The sequence below is a fragment of the Camelus ferus genome, chromosome 35 (genome assembly GCF_009834535.1).
Source record: "Camelus ferus isolate YT-003-E chromosome 35, BCGSAC_Cfer_1.0, whole genome shotgun sequence".
NCBI classification, from domain to species: Eukaryota; Metazoa; Chordata; class Mammalia; order Artiodactyla; family Camelidae; genus Camelus; species Camelus ferus.
Genome location: NC_045730.1, coordinates 2,960,575 through 2,984,190, shown reverse-complemented (window position 1 = coordinate 2,984,190; position 23,616 = coordinate 2,960,575). Strand labels below are relative to the sequence as shown.

Genomic DNA, 23,616 nt, shown 5'->3' with positions numbered 1-23,616 from the left:
CTGATGCCCAAACAGGCTTGAGAACTACTGGGCTAAACCATCAAATGTTCTCAAACACAGAGGCAATTTCTGAAGTCTTCATTCTATGTAATTCTTCGGTTTCTGGGTCTTATTTTTTCCCTTGAGTGAACCCAAGGAAGTCAGAATTCTCAATAAAACATCATCCCATCAACCACACTGAACAACCACTTGTTTCTACAGCTTCAGATGCGGATCAAAGGTGATAACTCTGGAAGAATCTGTGTCTTTTAACATCTCTGGAAATGAGCAGAAATCTTGCTTTCTGCTTTTTTGGGATACAACCACTGGTGTAATCTACACCACCGAGCCTGAATGCCCAGAGGTAGAGACCTGAGACACCGCAATTAAAAGCTGAAGTTAAGTGGGTTGCTCTGCACTGGCTTTCCTGTCGCACCCAGAATGCGGCCAGGTGTTCAGCGGTCCTCACCTCATCAGCTGCTCTCTCTGATGCGGGGTGTTCTGAACGGTCTGGCAAGATTCACAGAACTTGACCTACCTGGATCTTTCTATCACTTGCCAGTGAATTTCAGAGGTGCTAAATACTCACGACTCTTACATCTCCGTGAGGCCTGCCAGCACCTCCTCTGCTGTAACAGCATCTTCTGGCAAATGTCCCCCAAACGTCCACCAGCCAAGAAACCTGATTATGTGTGTGACTTTTTTTAATTGTATAATTCATTTATACAGAGAAATCATCTGGATTTAATTATTTACAGTCTTTTTCAATTTTCATTTCCACTGGCCAGAGTTCACATAATAGTCAACATTTACTTGAACTGGTCACCATCACAAACCCGCCAAGACGCAGGGCTTTTAGTCCCCCCCACCCCAAGACTATGATCTCATCTGAACAGGAACATTTCATAGTAAAGGGTTCACCAGTCTCCTTACCCTCTTATGAATAAATTCACCAGAATTCATCTAATATGGTCGAATTTTCAACACACTTCATTTTCTTTTCAAACCCATTACTCGCAAGTATTGTAAATCAAGTCAGAGTTCACTTCCCCCAACCCTTCTACGACTTACTACGCACTCTCAGGTTTAGCTTTGACTACCTCCTTTCATAAACGTCTGCACAACCAGACAGCTTACATGAAAACAAAACTACTCTCTTTTTCCTTCTTTTTTTTTTTTTTTTAAACTTATTACCAGTCAACTGCCTTCCCTTTTGCTTTTACAGCATTAAAACTTTCAATGAAACCCTGAACATGTTTTTTTTCTGTGGTCCGGAGCATACTAAGTCATTTCACTGGGTTCACCATCTTAAAATACTACACTTTACAAATTGTAATTTTCTTAATTGGCTCAAAAACAGTATGGCTTGGTTTCACTTGGTAAAGTTAACATGATTTAAAACACACACACACACGCACACACACACAACACACATACACACACATTTTTAATCAAGAAAGAAAAATAAAGACATGCCAATTTGAAAAGGCAACAAAGTAAAAAAAAAAATAAAAGCAAATACTAAAAACTACTTTACAATAAAAAAAATTAAATAATTGGCAGGTTAAATCAATGAAAAATGAGGAATGTGCAGTGAAAAACTAACAAAAAGCATTCCAGTTGGTAAAATGGAAAACCTATTAAGTTTTGTTTTCAAGGAACTTATGCTTCAATGTAAATTCTGAAATATTACACATATTCCAAGTAGATCTTAGGTGCCAATGTTAAAATTTCAAATTCTGCATGAAAAGTTTATCAAAGAAACACCAGTAAAATCCCAGAATTTGCAAAATTTTAAGCTTTGGTGAATATCGTAACTATCACAATTGGTATTAAAAATGCACTCATGATGAATGCAGAATGAGGAGAAAACCCTTTTCAGAAGTATTTCATTTGATTAAAAATACCAGGCTTGCATGTTCTAAATAATCTGAGAAAAAAGACTGCAGTTCAACAGCAATCTGTATATGTATCTTTAGCTGCCATTAAAAAAAAAAAAAAAAAAAAAAAGGAACAACATCCAAAATCAACCGAAAACACAGACAACGTGAAGACTGGTCTCAGCCCTGCGCCGCCCCCGCCCCGCCCCGCCCCGCCCCCGCGACGAGGAAGGACCGCCTCGCACGCGTACGGGCAGCGCCTCCCCGGCGCACGGGCTCACACCACCGTCTCCCTCCGCCGCTCGCCGCCCTGCGCTCGGTCCCTGTCCCTGGCTCGCCGGGAGCCAGCCTGGGCGCGGGCCGCTCTCCCGCTGCCCGCGCCGCCGGCCTGGGAAGCGTCGCGGTCGGCGCCGCCCTGAGCCGCGCTGTCCGCCGCGCACGCCGCGGGGAGCTGGGGCGGCGGCGCGCCCTGCGGCTCGGCCGGGCCGGGGGCCTGCCGGAAAGGGGCGATGGCGGTTCGGATGCAGTTGAACCACTGCTGCTTGTGGAAGACGTCATTGGCTTGGAGAGTGTGCGACTGGCCTGGAGAGGGGTCTTGGAAGCGAACTCGAAAGATATTTTTAGCTAGAAACATAAAAAAGGGAAATCCAGATAAAGTGGCTGTACTGCCTTGGGGTGCGGGCGTTTGTATGACGGCGCATCTGTCAGGGAGGGACGCTGGCTGATGCGGGACGGCACCCGGACCGCCCGCTGGCGCGTGGGCCGTGTGGCACCCGAGGACTCAGTGAGGGTGGTGGGAACAGGACCGTGGAACGCTCAAGTTCCAGCGTGGGGACAGAATTTTTAAAGAGAAAAACTAAGTTCATTACGGCTCTGAATTTATGTTTATTTAAACGATTTTAAAGCGTGTACTCTACCTTTGTCGGAGTTGCTGAAAGCCCCTCGAAAGGACCCTCCCATCCTCACGTCCCCGTCCTGCAGATCTTCCAAGACCAGGTCCTGGACCGGGATCGGCTGCCGGTAAACCTGGTACGAGTGACGCTCATTTCGTGTAACAGGTCGAGTCAAGACCAAGATGTCTTGGAACAGGAAAATGTGCAGTTTCTGGAGAAACAAGAAACAAATGCTTCCTAAATAGGGAACTTTGTGATTTTAAGTGACTAAGATCCATGGTTAAGACAACTCGATTTGACATTATTTTAATTTCATCAAACTGACTTACTAAGACTCCCCTTACGAACGGCCTCGCAAACACGGTTTTACAGCCATGCATGCTCTGCTTGGAGAGCTTGCTGAGTCTCAGACTGTATGAAACTTTTTTTTTTACCAGCAGTAACATAAGATTCAGCAACAGCTGAGCAAACGCTGCACACCACAAAGACCTGCCTGCTGGCAGCAACGTAACCAGGAGCAGCAGAGCCATACGCCAGTCTTCTAACGAAGTTAAGAATCACAAAATGTGAGCTGGTAAAAATGTTAATGGTTCTGTTTTGTCCCACATAAATTTAAAAAAGCTTTTATAGAACAATGAGGCCTCACGATAGAAATCAGAGATGTCAGATTTCAACTCTTTCCAGGAAGAAATCTCAACTTATAAACTGGGCTTCTGAAAAGCACTAATGAAATAAAATACCATTCCATGCGGGAACCTTTGTAATTAAGATTTAAAAAGTAAGTTTGCTCTCATTCAATCTGCTGCAGAAATTTGCTTAGTAGTGCTAAAAACGACTTCCATTACTATAAACTCTTCAAAAATGTTTTAAAGGATATGCTGTTTATTAAAAATGTAAAGCTAAAAATGTTTAGACAGGAACCCCTCGCCAAGCAAGCTGATTCTCGCTTCAGAACTGAAAAATAAAGTATCACTGTTCTCCACTAAGACGTTTCAGCCTTCCTGTAATGACAGATACCAGATGGCTGAGTCACATCAGATCCGGGAAGCCTCCTCCTCTGTGAGGAGCTCACTCCAGAAGGCCGCGTCACACGTGGCGGGAGGTGGCAGCGGCGCCTGGCCGGCGCTGACACTCACGTGCCCGTGTTTGCTCCTTAGCTCCCCGTGGCACAGCAGCACCTTGCTGGCTTCAATCCTGGGGTCCCTCTGCTTCTCGTCCAGGTACTCCAGCTTGTCGACGTAGTACTGGCACTCCGACTCCCCCTTCTTCAAGTTGATGTCAGAGAGAACGCCTTGTATTATCAGTATCTAAAAATACCCAGAACACCCGACGGAGTGTCGTCAGCGTGGCAACTTGCCCTGCACTCCTAAAGGGCTAAGGGTCACGCTGAAACAATACAACTGTAAAGCCTGGGCTCTAGAAGTCAGGCAGTGCGGTCAGTCCCCTCATTTTAACGCCTCAGCCAGATGGGGTGTTTTGCCCAAAGTCTCACACAGCTGGCGAGTGGAAGAGATCAGGCCAGAATCCAGTCTTTTGATTAAAGTGTAAATGTAAAATGTGTCACGTGTCTTTACTAGCGCACAGCGCACTAACATACGAGAACGTGAAACTACAGAAAACGTCACCGTGCTGACTGCACGTGCAGAGGGGAGCGTCGTGCCGCACACCTTTCCAAGGCGCGTGAGTATGTAAACCTGAAAAGCTAAGACGCCTTTACTGGACTACTTACAGCCTCCTCCAGAAGCTGAACGTCGGGGTGGTCTTTCGGAGTGTGTCTAAGGATTTCCTTCAGCAGTAAGGGGTATTTGACAAGGCGGCTACGAGGAATATCTAGGAAGCTCCAAAGATCTAGTTTTCGACTGAAGGGAGACTCAAGACATCGCTGGAGGAAGTCCTGGACTCTCGGATCCTGCTTCTTTTGATCGAGAAGAGCTTTGGCTGCCAGCTGGTTACTGCAGTAGCCTTTGTAGGCATTCAAGCCTGGCAACTGCAGGGGAGTAAGAAAAACAAACGGTAGTTAAGTCCCGGCCACAGTCGAGTCCACTAGCAAGACTGAACACCAAACACAAAACTCACAGCTACTCTGACGGCTGTAACGGGCTGCGAAAGCTCCCCTGCAGGTGGTGACGGGGCTTGGATGGTATTCCGGACCAACATCGGAACGCCCTTTTTCAGTTTCCTCATCTGGCTAAATCCAAAGACTCACAGCTTCTACTGCCCCTGACCTCAGTCTGATGCGAGTCTCCTGCACTCAGAGGACACCTTCCTCTCTCACATTCCTCTCCAACCTGGGCACCGTTCACTGACCTGACTACTCGCCCCCTCGACTACGAATGTGGAGACCGTCTTTCACCACTGAACCCCCGGCCACCCCTCCGAGGACAGGGCCTGGCAGCCAGATGTTAACCAGAGAAGAAAACAGATAACTAAATGGTACAGAGTGTGGGAATTCTGTTCAAGGAGGAATGTATTCTTAAAACTGCATCATTCACGAAGTGTTTTTAAAACAGGGACTGTAACTTCTTATAGCTATGCAAATTTGTTCAGCTGTAACGCCTTATTTATCGGGTTTTAGAGTCCAGTTACTGGATCTAATCACTGTGACACTCATCACAAACGACAGGTCTGAAGTAAGCGTGCTGCACACCCAGTTCACAAGAATGTGGCCGATCTGCTCCACAGCTCCGCCAGGCCTGGTTGCTTCTCCTATTCTTGCCAACAGATCTGAAATGTAAAGGACCAACCATAGGTTTATTTAAAACATAATTCAGGGAGGGGCAAGAGAGGGGGAGGGGATTAAGAGGTACAAGCCGCCATGTATGACACAAGTAAGTGACACGTGTGTGCTGTTCAGCACAGGGAACACGGCCAGTACTTTATAGTAAGTTTAAATGGAGTATAATCTATAAAACACTAATCACTATGTTGCATACTTGAAACTAATCTTGTAAATCAGCTATACTTCAAAAAAAAAAAATCAGCACTGAATTAGAAGTTCAGATTTAAAATGACTTGTCACTGCTGACCAGAATCTAATGAAGACTGGGGGGCACATCTCACCTTCGTGCAGAGGTATGTAAGCGTCCAGATCACCAAATATGTGCGTGAGTTCCTCCTCTGACATAATGGACAACTTTAACATGGGGTCATGGTAGGCCTGCCGGAGGGGAGAAACGTGTCACACACACAGATCAGACAGACGACACTGAGAGCGCGGCATGTGGACGCAGCACGACTGACTGCACAAAAACGCGTGTGGACTCCACTGGTTACACATAAAAGAAATTAAAGTATATGTCAGTCCCTAAAGAGGCCCCTTCCTGATACTCGTCCTTGAAGAGATGTGTCTGAGAAACCGAATCTAAAGAATGTACTGGCCGACAGGTACTTCCCACTTTCCCACGCCTGCAGGTAAGAAGCCCAGCCTTTAGAGTGAGGCCTGCGGCACGTGATAAGGAGTTATTTACTGACCTTTCTTGCCAGCTTGAGATCCTCGATTAAATCCTGTTCACCTCGGGACATCTCATATATTGCCTAAAAAAACCCAGCAAACATCGTCGGTCATTCCTTCCTCGGAGAGAGGAAAATCAGATACAACTGGTACTTACCATTGTTTAACTGACATTTTGAACAGCGCTTTTTAAAGCGACTCGGTCTGAAAACTATAGTTCAGAATGGAATCTCAAATCAGAGGATCCGCGTGTTTCACAGCTTCACCCCATCAGAGCTGTAGGTCTGCCGACCAGCCCCCCCCACGCGAGCTGCTGCGCTCGCGTTGGGGAGGAGCGCTCGGACACAGACACGCCAGGCTGTCTGCCTTCGGCGCGAGTTCGCTATTCTCCTGGCGGAACACCTGTTTATCAAACGGAGCCTGCCTGTGTCCCGTTTAGGCCAGTAAACGTGGTCTCGCTACCGGGCGCCAGCGTACCTCCTGACGCTTGATCTCTTTGGTAGTGAGAGACTCCTTTGTGCTGACGTCTAACATCTCCGACCACAGGGCACTGCTTCTCCTCTTGGCAGGCGTGGGGACTGTTGATCTGCTCGAAAACTTCTGAGCAGAAGCTGGGGATCTGCTGTCACCACGAAGGGTAAACGACTTAAAAGAAAAATAAAGAAAAAAAATTTGGAGGATACAGTAATTATTCCTTTTTTTTCCTTAAAAAAATAATGGAAAGACAAATTAAAAACAGGGTTCTGAGAATTTCTCAATGCATAAAACAATCATTTATCCAAGCTTCAATCTATTATTCTAAAATATTTATCAGGCAAAACTACTTTTTGGGAATAAAAACTATCCAAGATTGTGCTTTGATATAAGATGCAAATTAATATAATGAGGTTATATAAATACTGTTCTGGTAACAGTATCTCTTACCAGCATGTTCCAAAAAAGGAAAGTTATGTTTAAGTGTAATAGTACAAACCTGTTTGTACGACTCAAAGAATATACAAATTTTAGGCTTCTATAAAAAGTCCCCTCACCACATTACTTGGCCCTGGCCCTGGCCCCTACCTGTATGGTTTGACCAAAGCGTCTGACGGCTCCATTTCTTACAGGAGAGATTAAATTTGCCAAGGACGTGACCCGAGCTAGAGGTCGAACTCTTTTATTGCTTGGCTCCTGTGAAAACAGAAACAAGTTATACTAAATGTGTTTTCTGTGTAATCATTTCAAACAAGTTTGGGCAGAGTTAAGCCCTCTCAAAACCCAGATATTCGTACAGTATAAAATACAGAAGCATGTAACTCTGCAAGTGAATGTTGTTTTTCATTGTTGAAGTACAAAGAACACTAATGAGTAACAGTAATGTATCAAAAAATAAATGGTAGAAGAAAGGCTAGTCAAATATCTGAATGTCACTCTGAGAACATAACAAATATTATCATGAAGCCTAAGAAAAACCAAAATTAAAACAAAGAAATTAGACTCTAGGACCCTACAGAACTTTTCAGTTTTGTGCAGAGACTACCTTGGGGAGAACGGCGGGCTGGATCCCGTGCGCTCATCACTCAGCTCCGGCCGTCTGCAGTATAACAATCTGTCTCACCTCTGCCCCTCCCTAAGTATTTCAGAGCAATTCACTCTTAAGTACTTCAGTTACAAAACAGCTTTTAAAAGAACGCCTCTGACATTGGGTGGAATGGGTCAGATCTAAAGGCAGTGAGGTCCCTGTTGTGGCAGGCATTCAAGTACAGGTAGGACAGTGGAATCAGACTGACTGGGCCCAGATCCTGGTCCAGACACTTGATAGGGAACACCCTGGGTCTCAGTTTCCTCATCTGTAAAATGGGGTTAATGTTAGACCTTCTCTTCATTACGAAGATTAAATAAGATCTGTGTAAAGGGCTCAGAACAGTCCTTGGAGTGTATTACTAACATTCTTTCTTATTAGGAATATTTCCATTTATTACATAAACACTGGGATTTATAAATAATTAGATCTTATCTCATACATTTAATTAATTAACTTCAAGGAACAATATATACAAATTCAGATGAAATGGTCACTGTTTCACATGTACTGTTTTTAAAATAATAATAGTATAACATTCAAGGATCTCAAAACTTTGCAAACTGCATTATTCTGACTTTACTGCTCGGGAAGTGGAGTGTACCAGCAGTGACTCACGCTGCTGCTGGCATGAAGGGGACCGGGCCACAGACCAGGCCTGCCCTTGATGTCTACGGAGCATAACTACTTGTCTGTGTTTGGTGCCTTTGATGATTGTGGCATATTTGACAAAACAATTTTATGAGAATTTGGAAGAATACATGATGAAAAATTGTATTAAAATGGCCACTTAAAAATAAAAACTACCACCTAAACACGGCAGATGAAAAAACTTTTTTCTAAAAATTTTTTGATATGATCAATGTCATAAAAAAGAGGTGAGGAAGTGAGTAAAAATAGTCCCCTGAGAATAATTTAAGAGTAAAGTGGCAGAAAGTTAAAATCTTCTGGAAAGACACTTAAATGATCTGCATATTCAAAGAAGCAATTAGACTTATTACAGCTCCAAAAGGTGTCCACACATGTCAGAAGGGAACTGGACCAACACGACTCAGGCCTCTGAAGTCCTTAAGAGGTGGCGTTGCAGACCAGCCCTCCTCTGCCAAAATAATTAACTCCAAAATAAAGCTTTGAAGATAAAGTCATTAATGTGTGAATGTTAAATGAAGCGAACAAGAGGCCTTTGAGATGCGCAGTAAGAGGACACACTGTGTGGCCAGGACACGTGTGAATGCCTTTACCACACCATCTGTGCAGACTGCAGGGACACAGGCAGCCAGAGGGGCCGGCAGGAGGCATTCCTTTCTATTTAGTGGAGACGGGACAAAGACGCTGCTGTTTGGATGGAGATATAATTACCTCGCCAAGTAAGATGTGCCAACGTTAACCAGAAACCAAGCAGCTGTCAGAAAGTTCTGTTCCGCATTTTTAGAATCAGAGGTTAACTCCTCTTCCTTGTTCAGAACGTAACGAATGTGACTTCCCAGTAAATCATAAAATACTTAATTTCAATTTAAAAGTCTTTGGAAAGGTGCTCTTCCCAGTGAATTTGAAACAAAAAGTTAGTTTAGCTGGAAGGAAAGGGATTTTTGATATCTATTTTATTACCTAAAACCAAATTAATGACCCCCAAATCCTTATCTTTATAGGATCACTTACTGGACAACTGCTAATTTCCTGGTAACTCAAAATTCTGATATTTAAAATTAAAACTACAGAATTTAGACTTAGATCATTAAATGAATATATATGTAAAGGAACCTTCTGAAATTAGAACTCTGAAATGTGGATTTTGTTCACACCATCTCTAGGGCGGCAGGGTATTCTGCTGAGCTGTCCTTGTGTTAATACGCCGCACAGTCCTGGAGAAGCCCATCTATAATCTCACTTCACCCAGGACGTGCGGGTCCTAGACGTCTAATCTAGGATGTCTGCAGGAGCGCACCCGGCTAGCCCTGTCAGCAGAGAACCACACTCCTCAAGTGTCTGGGGGAGAAAGTTCGGTGCTGAATCAGCAAATACAGGGGAAGGGAGTGGGTGCGAGGACACGTTTGTACTTTTCGCACATGGTTTCTGATCCACTTTCCGGTCTTACTAAAAGGACACACGTGAAGAATGTTTGGCAGATGTAACACCAACTTTTAGCATATATATTTATTTCAAAAGTATGAAGAATTTTAATGAATAACTTAAAAAGTGTGATTGAAATATAAAGGCATAATACTGAATATGGCTCACTGATTTCAGGGTAAGTACATTATTTGAAAAAAAAAAGTCATACAAACAACTTCTGTGGATAAGTAATACGAACTAGGCATTCATGGGTCACCTATAAGGTTGGGACAAAATTTTCTCTTTATAGGTTAGAATTTGGCACATGTGAGCTACAACCAAAAGCAGTTTTCCTTTAGAGGTCTAGACGTACCAGTGTAATTATCTTGGTTTGGTTATTAAGAACCTAAACATATTTTGAAGACAGTTTTTTGAGAACTGGGGTTACACCCCCACCTGCCCCCCGCAGACATGGGGTGCAGGTACAGTTTGAAGGTGACAGAGCCAGACAGGGGCCGGAGTCCTCCTATCTCACTCACCATCACCCCAGATAAGGCTTACCTAGTGGTTTTGTTGTTGTTGTTGGTTTTGGAGTGTTGTTAACAGCATGATGGTGATTACAAGAAACTGAAAGGATGAGCACAGACACCGAAACTATACATCTCAGAAGACAACCTGAGAATGTGCGGGAAGAGAGAGAGACCATGGCCAGCCTTCCGCGCTCAGGGAGCTTCCTGCCGGAGGCCACCTTTCATCACTGGGGCCACCAGGGCTAAAGTTCACTAAGACCGGGCTGGGGGCGGGCACACAACACCCTCTGATATAAATTCAGGTTGTTTATTTAGGTTAACTTTTAACCAGACTATCTAGCTTGACTAGGCAAGCATATACATTGTTACAGGGACTCTGCCTTGAGACTGGGTTTTTACTCGATCTGTTTATTTGACTAATCCACTTGTAGTCGGATTTTATACCTTAAAATATTTTCTGGCTACCTAGAAACAGAAAATTGTTGAATCAATTTAAAGTCTTTTACTGGGATGTACCTTGCACATAAAAACAACAACAGGGAAAAATTCTGTTGTAAGCTCAGTTTTTTTGTAAACAGACTTTTTTCTCCTAAATGATGTCATGGAAGAGGATTTATTTTAGGAGGGTCTCTTCTATAGTCAACCAGACCAAGAAACTTAAAAAAAAACAAGTTATGTGCCTGGGCTTTTCATCTGGGTTACTGGATAAATAATTTTCTCCTCAGTCTGGCAACAACTTGGAGAAGAAAAGTTATTTTATAAAAAAGACAAAAATGAGTTGTGATCACACAGGATTTCTTCCCTTTCCTCTTAGCAATAGAAAGAGTCCAGTTTAGTTATTCACTTAAGGCTGTGTTGCTAGTGCTAAAAACCTGACAACATTCCTGGTGTTTTTAATCTTCGGAATAAAGGTATGCCACAAACGCGGCCGGTATCTGAAAAAAAGACTAGCTCTTGATGGTCCAGAATGATTAGTTTTAGTATTTACACTGATGATTTCTTTTGAGAAAACTGAAACATATAAATAAGAGCCAAAACCAAACAGTAAAACAAAAACCAAAGCCAAATTACACCAAGAGCACCCCTTCTAAAGATGGCAGCTGTTTTAACTACCATGTACGACACACAGCTTTACCAAGATACGCAATACACTGCACATATGTTAAAATGTATAGCTAGGTAAGTTTTGTTAGATGGACACAGCCACAAAACGTCACCCCAATCAAGATAAGAAGTCTACGGTTAATTGAATGCAGGAACACCATTTCCATCACATAAGTGACAATACAGCATACATCACAGATATACTGTGCTATGTGATATAAACAGAATGCCCACATAGTATTAAATCAACAATCAAAATTAAGTAAAATGGCATAAAAATCACTTATTTTTATAAGTGTTCATAAAGGCTTTTAAAAACTACAATGACTTCAGGTAATTATTAAAGCAAGGAGGGCAAAAGCACCTAAATAATGATTCGTTGGCTTAAATATTTTAACATAGCTTTCTTTCTGAAGAACAAAAGTCGCAGTACACTTATTAGATGTGGAAAGAAAATTAACAACGAACACTGGATCAGATGGCAGTTTGTTCACTAGCATTGACTTGCAAGGAGGGAGTCCTCCTTTCCTCCTGTTCCACAAAGCAGTCCGCAAGATTCACTAGGTAACAAATGCAGGTCAAAACCCCACAAAAACAGACACACACACACAATCAAACAAAAAACAGCCGTACTAAGTATCAGAAGTGTGACCCATTTAACCAAACTGAACAGCATATACATTCAAGATCTTTAAAAAATCTTTTTGTAAAAGAGTTTTTGTACACTCAGGCTATGCTATGTACAAATCTATCTGCACCAAGTTCCTAAACACGTTTTCAAACCTGCATGTAAATCAGTCATACATTTTAATACTTAATAAAATCAAAAGTTAAATTTAAAATCATACTGTTAGTAAACTGTTGAAAACTGTGAGAGTTCCCTGGAGTCAGAAAGCATTCCTCTGGCTTTAAGTCTTACCTCTTGCTCCCTGAAGGACTGACTGTTAACATCCAGGACCCGTATGGTCCTTTTAATAGGCAGGAGACCCCCGACCTCATCGTGCGCCACCATGCTTTCCCCGGGACCCCGACAGTCCGGCCCGCGGCCGGCACCCGCACCCGCGCCGCCCTGCAGGGAGCTCAGCCGCCCTGGGCAGCCATCGGCACGACCTCCTCCTGCCGCCGGACGCGCTGCCTCTGCCGGCGGGCGGGCGGCGGGGACCGCGGACCTCCAGGCCGGTGGGCGGGGCCCGAGGGGCGGGCACCTGGGGGCACATGACCGCTCTGCACCCACGCCGGGCACACCTAGGCCTCTTGGCTTTCTCTGCGCCAGACAGAGCCCTTTATCAGGAGGTTTGGAATTTCGACAGTGAGACAGAAAGGAAAAGGATACTGGGTTAATGTGTGGCTTTTCCCGATTTAAAAAGTACTCCCAGAGACAAACGAATTGCTTATCTCGGTTACCTTCTCTAGTACTTAGTTGCAGACAGACAACCTGGCAACTGTTAAGTAAGAAAATCGTAATTCAGAGTTAAATAATGTATATACTAAAGAAAAGCCTAGTTATCCAGGGACCTTGCTTTTAGAGAAGCGCGAGCATATTCACAGTTGTAAAGGAAGCTGAGTTTTGCAAGCCGGTTTCCGCCATTCCTGAGACAGCAGAGCCAGCCTTGTAGGCACTTCCCTGTTTCCACTCTCTTCCTAAAGAGAACTCTTCCACAGGCTACGGGTCAAGTGTACTTGGGCCACCTCAGATTTTAAAGCTCACCATTTCCTACACGGAAAGGTAGATTTTTTTTTCCTGTATGTTTAAAAAATTTGGTATCTGTGTAACAGATGTTTTTATAACATAAATACATATAAAATGATTTCTGTTCTAAAAGTATACATAACAGGATTCTTCCCTATTCTGAATTAACTGACCTTTGTTAAGTCTAAGGACCTACTCAAAAAGGTGAAGGAATAACAGTCTCTAAATTTCTAGTCCAAAACTTCTGTTGGTTTGGGAGCTCTGTTACAAAGGAGATTTTCTTCTTTAACAGTAAATACTGTATTCTATTTTGAAAAGTAGGATTTTAGCTTAACTGTATACTTTGAATGATATGATGCTGGTAACTTGCAAAAACATTTCTATTCTTAGGATTTACTGAGGTCAGAGAAATCTGATAAATCTATGTAGAAAGCACTAATTCTCTAGATGCTGTGGGTGATTTGAAAAAAAAAAAAAAAAAGGCTTATTATCTGCTCCTAAAGTGCCAGGAGACCACATATAAAGAAAGGTAGACCACATAAAGAGGCAAGTAATACAGGACAGCTTTTGACGAGTCCAAAATAAGCTGTGCAGCTAGTTAAGGGCTACATGAGTTCAGGAGAGGTAACCGCTTCTGTAGTCTTCCGAGCTGAGGGGAGGGCGGGAAGACGAGGGAAGAGGCGATGAGATGCCATTTCAGTGCCTTGAAGGCCGTGTTCTGTTTTTGTAGGTCTGAGCAAGGGAAGAGCGCAAGTCTTTCCCAAAGGAGCCCGAGGAGAGAACTCAGTGTGAGGTCACAGGCTGTGGGTGAAGACAGAGCAGCAGAGGGTTCTATGGAGCAGGTGAGAAAGAACGAAAGTTATGTTGTAAGGTGGTGTTTAATATGGTTGAAGGAAGGCTGGAACATAATGCAAAAATCATAGTCAGGTATCTAGAAGTCTGCCTAAGGCAGGGGCAGTGGGAAAGGAAAAGCACACATGCAAGAGGCGACTTATGCAGTTAGTCAGAGATGCCTACGATTTCAAAATTAGGAGAGGTACCTACTAATGCAAATACAGAAGTACAGGAAAAGCTCTGAAAGAACATTCTGCGTTTCATTTTAGACATACTGGTCTGAGGTGGTAGAAAAACATGCAGATAAAAATATTGAGCTAGTACTTCGAAGTGTTGGACACGGACTTGGAAGAGGTCAGAGGGTAGATTTACACTGGGGAGTCAGAGACACAGGGACCAGAGAGGAGGCTCTGGGAGTGAATGAGATGTGTGCTGGAGAAGAGCTGCAAAAAAGAGGTCCAAATCTAACTTTGGAGAAACGCCAAGGGAAAAAGAATTTTACAAAACAGTCAAAAGGAAAGAAGCAAAGCAAGATGCCAAGGGAAGAAAGGTGTTAATTATGGCAAAAAGGTTAAGAAGGGTGAGAAAAGATTCATGGATTTAGTTATCACAAGTTTAATGAAGACCTCAAGTGTGCTCATTCAATGGAATAAAGAGACGAGGAACCACATAGGCTGAAGAGTGAATAGAGCAGAATGATAGTGCGCATAGACAACAATGGCAAATAATCTATAAAAACCAATTTCCTAAGGTTTGCAGGACAGTGTTACTTCTTGTAGGAAGGCCCAAAGCTGCCCTTCTACAAACACCAATGTATTTTGCATTCAGTTAATGTTAATAACTGAATGTTAACAATTTGTCTTTCTGCTTTGAGACTTTTGAAAAAAGGCGATTGGTTATGTTTCGTCATCTGTTCTATTACCCGGTCACACCCGGGCCGTGGAGGGGCTGGCTGTTTGTGGTGGACAGTTCAGGTCTATACAGCATCTATGTGGAAGCACCGTAGAGACAGACCATGGAACCCAGTTCTCTAATTTTACAGGTAAGAACACTGATCTGCCTAGGCCCTCAGGCCTGGTAAGAACCCAGGAGTCTGGTTCAGTTAGTTTCATCTATTAAAAAGTAGCTGCCAGCGCTTCACAGCCACTGAGTTTCATGAGGGAATAAAGGACTTTCGCAGAGTGGGAGTCAGGAAAGAAGCTGCCAGGGCGTTCTCACGGGCCTCTGTCCTGATGTCTTTCTCCAAACTTTTTCTATTTAGTTCTGATAGAGGAATGGCCAAGGCAATGAGGGGAAAGGCTCTCTCTCATTTCTTTCCTTCAGTAAGGATCCAAGGGGTAAAGGTAGAAGTCTTTATATGTAAAAATAGAAAGCCCACAGGAGCCAAGTAGCGTCTAACAGGGATAGTCCCAGTATGAAAGCCCCAGCTCACCAAACCTAGAATCTTAGGTTCATTCTGGACGTTCAGGAGCTAAATATCATGTAGACAGTGGCAGAGAGCATCCATCAAAGCAGCGAGGCACGTGGGATGCTCAGTTAGTGCTCTGAGTGATGAGCCTGCAAGAATCTGGACTCGAACGATGCTCCACAAACTCCCAGGGCTTTGTGATCACTAACTCATCCACCTCAGTGTTTTCCGGAGGAAACCGGCCGGTGGTGTAGACGAGAGGGAAACGTGAGTCTGTCCACTGTGCCGGGCGCTTCCTGCACGTTACCTTATTTAACCAACTCCATGACGTCTGTACTGTTACCTTCATTTTACATACAGATGGAGGCAGGCAGGACTCAGAGGGTTTAGGAAACTTGTCGGGAGATGGAGCGCCGTCAGCGCAGGTCTGCGGCTCAGGGCTCAGGCTGCGTGGCCGTCGTTCTGAGTCAGGAGGAGAGCTGCGCTTGAAACCCGAGTCTCCTAGTCCCAGGCTAGTTTTGCTAAACAATTGCCAACATTTTACAGAGAAGGAAACCATAAAAACAGTAGAGAGGTCACCTGCCTCATAAGAGGGTAAATAAAAAGATAATAATAAGATCGTTCCAGCTGCTTAAGTCTTAGAAGCGCTCCTATTTCATCGGATGGTTGACATCAATGAGCACGTTACTAACAGCAACTCTTTTTGTGACTGTCTATACCTGGCATAATTGAGGCACAGGTTGGTTAAGTGTCTTTTCTTTGTGCAGGAAACCTGGTATTTATAAACTTAAAAACTTAACTGAGTTATTTAAAAATAATAATGCAGCTTTGTTAAAGATGCAAGTTTTTGGTAAAATTACTGGTTTCCCAAGAGTTGGTTTAGTTATAGCCTCTGTTCTTCTGTATGTGTGGAGCCTTCAGTGCTTTCTTCCTTGAAATATGAATAAGGTAAAGAGAAAGGTAAGTTTCCTTTCTCTTTACAAAAAGGACTAGTAGCCTGCTTACCTTTGTTTTCCCTTTTAATGTGAAATTAGATTTCTGAAATTTAGAAATAAATTCGAACTGAAGAGTAACTACTACTTTTTTGGTTTTGATATTATTTGTTTTTGTTTACTTTCATCTGAAACAATATCACCAACTGAAAATTACAATAGGAAAATTATGGGTAAAGGAAACACAAAAATCTTAGCTCTCTGCTGCCCTCTGCAAGAGACATTGTGAAATGCAATTTTTTTCACTTTGTTTTTTTTCCATGTTAGATGTCAGTAAAATTTTTATCTGCGGCCCTTGTGTAACTCTCATGTTTTATATTACTAAATTAAATACAGATTTAAATAACACACAAGTATATAAAAAGATTCCACAGTTCACAAGAAATACTTTAAGGACTTTTTTCTAAATATAAAAAAACTATGTTCCACTTTAAAACTCTAGAGCTCAAGATTATAAATAACTACTATGTATCTCTCCAAAAATAGGCTACTTAAAACCAATCTTCAAATATTACTAAAAAAGGAAACACTGATTGAAATACTAATAAAATGGAACTCCTGGAAAACCAGAGTTCCAGGATATCTGGTAATGAGTTAAAAACAACACCCCAAAAGGCAGTTATAATACTTGATGAGTATGAGAGAAGTTAGTAATGAAGTTGTACGTGGATTTGAGTTTTAAAAATCATTTGGATTAAAATTTTGAGTACATCCAAGATTTACTAAGAATATTTTGGGAAAAGATCAACTCAGATCAGTTAAATACTATTAGAAAAATTAAACAGAATAGCAGGTAGGCTAAGAAGTTTGGTATTATGAAAACCACGGTTCTTTTTGCAATCATAACACAAATAGCAAATAAAATTGGGTACTGGTGCTGTTAGTGGTGACTTTTTATCTCAAGGACACAGGGTGACAACTGCCAGTATCATGTAAGATCACTTATGCGTATTTAACAGAATGCTGAGTGGGATTTCCTCCTGAAACTCAGCTAAGGCCAGACCCTGGGGACCAGCGATACTGTGCTTCGTGCCCAGCCTTGTGCCTGGCCTCCTGTTTTCTCAGCCCACTTCTGACTCCAGTTGCTGCTTGGCAACCAGCTCCACGACAGCACCTGGCCTCGCTGCACCGTGCATCTCCTGCTTTCCACCTGGGCTTCTCGGATGCTGGAGCATGGCATTTACACAAGTGGCCTGCAAGTGTGAGGGACTAACACCCCAGGCAACGACCACTGACAGTGGATCACAGAAGCCATTAGTGGACGAAGCTCCCTCTTCAGCCCCCTGAGAAGGCAATTCTGTGGCGTCCTTTACATGGCTCTTTGGAAGGTCCCAGCAAAATCAAGCCTCAGTTGCCCATAGCAGTGACCGGCTTAACAGACACTTGTATCAGCTGCCTCCTTGTTCCCTGGAACAACACCTCACAACAGACTACCTGTCAATTAGCTCAAGTCTCAGGCTCCGATTTCTGGAGGGAACCCCGTGAGATACCAACAGGAGGACTGGCCCTAGTGATTAGATACACAGGATGGGATTCTGGAAGTGGGTCACTGATTGATGAAATGGTGATAAGGACCACAGGTACGGACTAGGCTGACTGGTCTGAGGCTTGGAAGGAGCAAGACTTGTTGAGACAAAAAATTCTGGAGAAGAGGCATATAGGTGGACCTGTGGAGTGTGCACAAAGCTGTAGGGTCTTTGTGTCGTGTTAATGCTCATTGAGAGTACACGGAGGTGCTAGGTGAGCATGACTGTTCTATCCTGTGTCTCCAGGACCACCCCTCACTTACACGACAGGCCCACAGAGAGGGTAGCTATGCCAGCGGGCACAAGGTTACGTGTGGGCCACCAGCAGGGGCTCTCTCTTATGAAGGCTGATCTAGACGTGGCCACTGATGAATGCCCAGCCTGCCAGCAGCTGAGAGATGATCCTGAAGCCTGGGCTTACAGCACCACCCCCTGAGCAGACCTGGTGGCTGGGTGATGATGTCAGCCCCCTGCCTCCACAGCAGGCAGTGATTCATCCTGGCTGGAACTGAGGTCTCGACTGGATGTTGAATTTCCTTCTCTGTCTTCAGGGCCTCTGCCAGCACCATCGTCTGAGAGAACGTACAGTGCTTGCTTTACTTGCATGAGGGCCCACCCAATATTGCCTTGGACTTGGGGACTTATTTTACAGCCAAGGAGTTGCAACAGTGGAAAGATAATTACTTGGTCCACTAGTTCTTCCATACACTCCTTATCTAGAAGCAGAAAGTTGACAGAATGAGACAATTATTTATTAAAGGTTTCACCAGTTGACAGAATGAGACAATTATTTACTAAAGGTTTCACTCTTGTCCAGCAGCTCAGGGATAAAACCCTGCAGGTTTGGAGCACTGTCCCTCAGAATGTGACACACGTGAAACAGCCCATGTATGTTGCTATGTCCTCAGCAGCCCCAACACTGGGTCCCAGGAATCAAGGGGTGGAAGGAGAACTGTTCCCTCTGAATGTCACTCCCAGATGTGGGGTTTTCCCTTCTGTAACCTGGCTCTGCTGCAAAGGGCACCTGTAGCCATCACAGCTCAACTAAGGAAAAGAAACTACGAGTCAGACTCCCCAAGGACAAAGGAGGGGCAGGCCACTGCAGCGTGGGCCAGGGTGAGGAACTCTCTTACGGGCGGAGGAGCGAGATGCTTATCACCTAGGGCTTCGTGCAGCAGCACAGGCTGCAGCCTGTTCCTCTGTGTTCCAGCTTCGGTAGAGGTTGTGGCTGGCCACTACCCTGAAGTCTCTGCAAAATACTGAATTTCATGGAATGTTGAGCACGTCTGACTAGTGCAACGAATGCACAGTATTGAACTTGCATCCCCTCCTCACACCCTCAACCTTTCCATCAGTTGCACCGCAACTTACTTTCTGCTTTAGGGCTTCGTTAATGCCTTATGGTTGTACAGTCCACAGATACTGGGGAGTACATTACCGACAGGGGGTGAGAGCAGGAGAGGAAACCCTCCCCTCCGGCTGCTCCTCAGAGGGCCAGCTGCCAAGTCAACAACACACCTGGGACTGGCTTTTCCTCCTTCCTGGCTTCACTTTCCCAGCCCCTTAATTACCCACATTAAACCACCTGCATGCAAGCCTTGCCTCAGTTTCCACAAAGTCACACAACTAGCAACACAGGTGAGGACAGGTCCAAAAGTTAGAGTTCATAACCTCTAAATAGCCTTCACTGGCCGTAGCATAATTTCATTTGATTTATGGCTTATTTTATATTAGTTAACAGAGCAAATAGAAGGTGACATTAAAAGAAATACAATTAACATCCCCAGAAAAGTAATAGAGGAAAATATATTAATGAAAAAAAAAGACTTATGAGAAAACAAAACTAAGAAGTAGCGATTATGGAATAAAAAATTGTCAAAATAAAAATGTTAACAGTCAGGCTAAATAGCAGAATAGACACTAATGAGAAATTAGCAGATTAGATGAAGTTGAGGAATTCTTCGAGAGAACAGCATGAAAGACTCACAGATGGAAGAATAAAAGAGAGTCATAAACATAGGAAGTACTTCCAGATGTTCCAAAATCTTGTGAATAGGAGTTCTAAAAGCAAAGGCTAGAGAGCAAAAGGGTGAAAATGAACTAAAGAGCAAGAAAAGTTTGCAAATCTGAAATAAATATTACTCTTTAGATTAAGAGGGTCCAAAGAATGCCAAGCAGGATGAACAAACCATTTAACAACAACAACAAAAGAACCCCTCAAACTACAAAAATATCAGATAAATGATACCATAAAGAGACAGAAGCAAGAGACTGGGGAAACAATCTGGTATATTTATTTACGTTGCAGACGTGCTGTAGGTTCAGCATACAACCCTTACAAGGGTAAATTTTATGTTATGTATATTTCACCATAGTTTTTTAAATGTGAGGGAAAGGAGGGGGAGAAACAGAGAAACAATGTTTTATTCTTTTACAGGGCAGCCATTTACGTCGAAATGCAAGACAAGGGCAGTAAGATAGCCATAGTTATGTGAAGTCACCAGCTTTAGCCTCCAGCTAGCTTCAAACTATTCATATCTGTCCCTCAGGAAAATTACCAATTACCTGTCAGTCATTTAGGAGTAAAATATGTAATTTATTATTATGTTTAATCTAAAATTGCAGCATACACCAATACTCAAAATATAACACTTCAGTATACTTTCAACTTTTAAGAAAAGGAGATTCCCCAAATCCAAACATTTAGAAAAAGAACCAAACGTTCATATATTTTAAAGCATTTCTTTTGAAGTGTTTTGGTTTGTTTTTTGATCATTGATTATATCGGAGTTAAAGAACTTCAGTCGTAGAAAATGACTCAGTATTACTCATCCCAGTATTATTTCACATTAATAAAGTCAACAGTCACTTGTGACTCTTCCTATTGGAAGAAAAAGGCAAGGCCGCTAAGAAACAGAGCTGAGAAACACCTTTGGAAAACAAATCATGTGTTCTTTCTAAAATAAATACATTTATACATACTCTGGTAGTAAGGCAACCGGATAAAGGACAGTGCTGAAATTTTACTCAGAGACAAATTTGATAAGCAATCACAGCCTCACGACAAAATAGTCAATGATCCATTACATGATAACTAACGTTAGTATTAAATTCTTCATGTAAGAAGAATTCTTCATTCTGCGATACAAGGCAAAATCCAGAACACAGTGCCCATGTTACGTGCGTGCCAAAGTCCAAGGTCTTACTTCATTCATTTGACCTACATTACTTCATCTGTTCATTCATCAGATGTTTACTAAGTACCTGTTCTGTATCAGGTCATGTGGCTAGGCGGCTGAAATAGAGTGGTAAATAAAGCGAATAATTTCCAGCAACAGCCAGCAAATGAGCATACAAACTGATTACATTTAGCTTATTACATATTAACTGCTGTACTTAGATGAAAGTCCATGCAAAAAACAGAGGTTGGGAAATTGGCAGAGTTATTTGTTTTGGGGGGTAAGAATAACTTTATGAATGTCAAACCCAGTGGTTTTCAACCTTGGCTTAAAAACAAACCAAAAAAAGTCTCCAGATGTTCCTGGGTCCCAGTGTCACTCTCTCTCGTTCGTTACCCCATCTCCCCACTTGTATACGGTCTGGGATAGGGCCCAGCAGCACATTTCTTCCCCTAAAAGCTCCCAGGTGCCTCTGACCTGCAGCCAGGGTTGAGTACCTGTTTCAGCCAGTCATTATTTTCAAGGTACAAATACAGCTTAAGGCTTCTGTGATCATCAGAACTTCACTGCTGACTTCTTTCCTCCTCCTGAAATCCTAATTTGCTCTTTCCTCATTCAGTTCTCCCTACCTAGAGGGCACACCTCCCAGGCTGGTGAGGGATGGACTCCTGGGACAGAAGTTAGACTCTGGGGAGGATCCTGGACATAACAGCTGCATAGAGGATAGAGAGGCATCAGCAGGCAAAGGGAGTGAAGAGGAACAGGGTGCAAAGGAGGGGACGGGAAGTGCGGTAGGAGAGATCCTGGAGGCTGCAACGGGGCTTCCACGTTAAGCACAGGACTTGGGCTTTATCATCGCAACAGTGGACAGCTGCGAAGGAACGCAAGCAAGGCGCTGAGGAGAAAGAGCAGTGCGGTGCCACCGAGAGGCTACGGGCAGGGAGGCCAGAAGCAAGGCTCTATCTCTGGAAGCAACCGCATAGAAAGACAGAAAACCAGGACTGTGATCTGTCTTGAGGGTTCAGATTAGGGAGCCTTCAGTTTCAGACAGAAGGGTCTGCTGAGGGAACGAGTTCTCCGAGAAAGATTAACCAAGCGGAGACGACGGGTAAGGAGGGAGCCCCATGAAGGCTCTTTTCGCTTCCACAGCCGCTACCCTAACTCAGGGCCTCTCGCCTGTTCCCAACCCTCACTAACCTATACCTTCTCCGCAGGCGGAAGGGCCGCACTTCAGGAAGTCAGTGCAAGAACCCAGAATGCTATTTCTGTGGACTTTCATGGGAGAGCCATCAGTTCTTCAGCCAGTTGTTTACAGCCTTCAGCTCAGTGGCCAACTGACCCTCCGTTCGACTTCATTTCTTAGTTCTTCCTCGTATATGTCTTTGAATCTTTCCAAATCATCTCTTTATCATTCCCTAAACATTTAACTGATTTTAGCTCTTTGCAGGGGTTTGTAGATGCCCCTTCCCTACCTAGCTTGGTTTCCCCAGTTCACATTTGCCCTCATGGAAACCCAAATCAAAACCTCCAAAACATCTTCTCTTACTCTCATTCCGCCTTCTAGACCAGTTGGTATTTCTGCACAGTCTACTGTCACCTCTGCAGGAGTAGATTTTGTCACAGGTCCTGGTTCCTGATTGTATACAGTCTTATCTCTAAGGTCTAGTACAGCACTTGGAACATGGTGAGTGCTCCATGAACGTTTGTGGAATTAAAAAAATAAAATAAAGAATTTAGACCAGACTCCAGTGGAGTTCTGAGTATACAGAGATGATACTCAGTAAAGAATTATTTCAAATTCATTCTTTCCTTATCGTAGTTGTACATGAATCCTTAGCTTTGGGAGGCATGGAGACAACATCACTGCGTTATTCTCTGTGCAGCTGGACGTGTGTTTAGCATAACCAAAATTTTATAAGGATTTCCTTTTTGAATATAATTCCTCAATCTAAAGAAGTTAATAATAGTACATGCAAATATATGACTATTGCCCTAAAATGTACTTAATTTTGAAGGACAATAGAAGCCTATCTTTGGCTAGTTGATGAGTATTATCTCGTAATATTTTATCCAAAAAATGATAGTAATTCAAATAATTCCAGCAAATTCAATGTCAATAAAATCTGCTAAAAGTAAATTAGGTTTAGAGGAAAGGTGAATTTGGATTTTACCTTTAAAGCAATGGACAGCTATGAAGGAATTTCACCACCCCGGGAACAAACCAACATGAGGCAGAATTCTGGGAATAAGGCAGTGGCAGCAGCACAGTTTTACAATTTTTCTAAATCCTTCCATAAAAACACATAGAACAAGGACAGCAAAACCAAAACGCAGAGTCAGTATGCTCAGCCTGTGTAACAAGGTGCACATCTCCATGAATCCAAAAGCACAAGTTAATATGGATAAATCGGCAACAACGGTAAGACGTATACGGTACTAGAAAAGAGCAGAGAAAAATAACAAAGCGTCTGCCAGAGCTGCGCAGAGGAGAGGCCCAAGCTGCAGAGTGAGGCAGGCCACTTCGAGAACAGCAACGG

The 23,616-nt window shown here is 43.3% G+C and overlaps 1 protein-coding gene across 2 annotated transcripts in view; it reads right to left on the bottom strand.

Moving 5' to 3' along the window:
* Window positions 1-665: 665 nt before the first annotated feature.
* Window positions 666-23,616, bottom strand: part of NET1 (neuroepithelial cell transforming 1) — a 33,389-nt gene continuing 10,438 nt past the window's right edge. Inside the window, exons 1-10 of one of the 2 annotated variants that reach the window (XM_032474070.1) lie at window positions 12,370-12,607; window positions 7,266-7,373; window positions 6,681-6,848; window positions 6,224-6,286; window positions 5,813-5,909; window positions 5,400-5,476; window positions 4,482-4,739; window positions 3,889-4,059; window positions 2,777-2,963; window positions 666-2,483 (exon numbers count right to left, since the gene is read on the bottom strand). In XM_032474070.1, coding sequence (XP_032329961.1) covers window positions 2,137-2,483; window positions 2,777-2,963; window positions 3,889-4,059; window positions 4,482-4,739; window positions 5,400-5,476; window positions 5,813-5,909; window positions 6,224-6,286; window positions 6,681-6,848; window positions 7,266-7,373; window positions 12,370-12,462 — 1,569 coding nt within the window. In that variant the 5' untranslated portion in view covers window positions 12,463-12,607 and the 3' untranslated portion in view covers window positions 666-2,136. Of the gene's footprint in view, window positions 2,484-2,776; window positions 2,964-3,888; window positions 4,060-4,481; window positions 4,740-5,399; window positions 5,477-5,812; window positions 5,910-6,223; window positions 6,287-6,680; window positions 6,849-7,265; window positions 7,374-12,369; window positions 12,608-23,616 lie in introns of those variants that run through there. The other variant, XM_032474068.1, reaches the window with a different exon arrangement.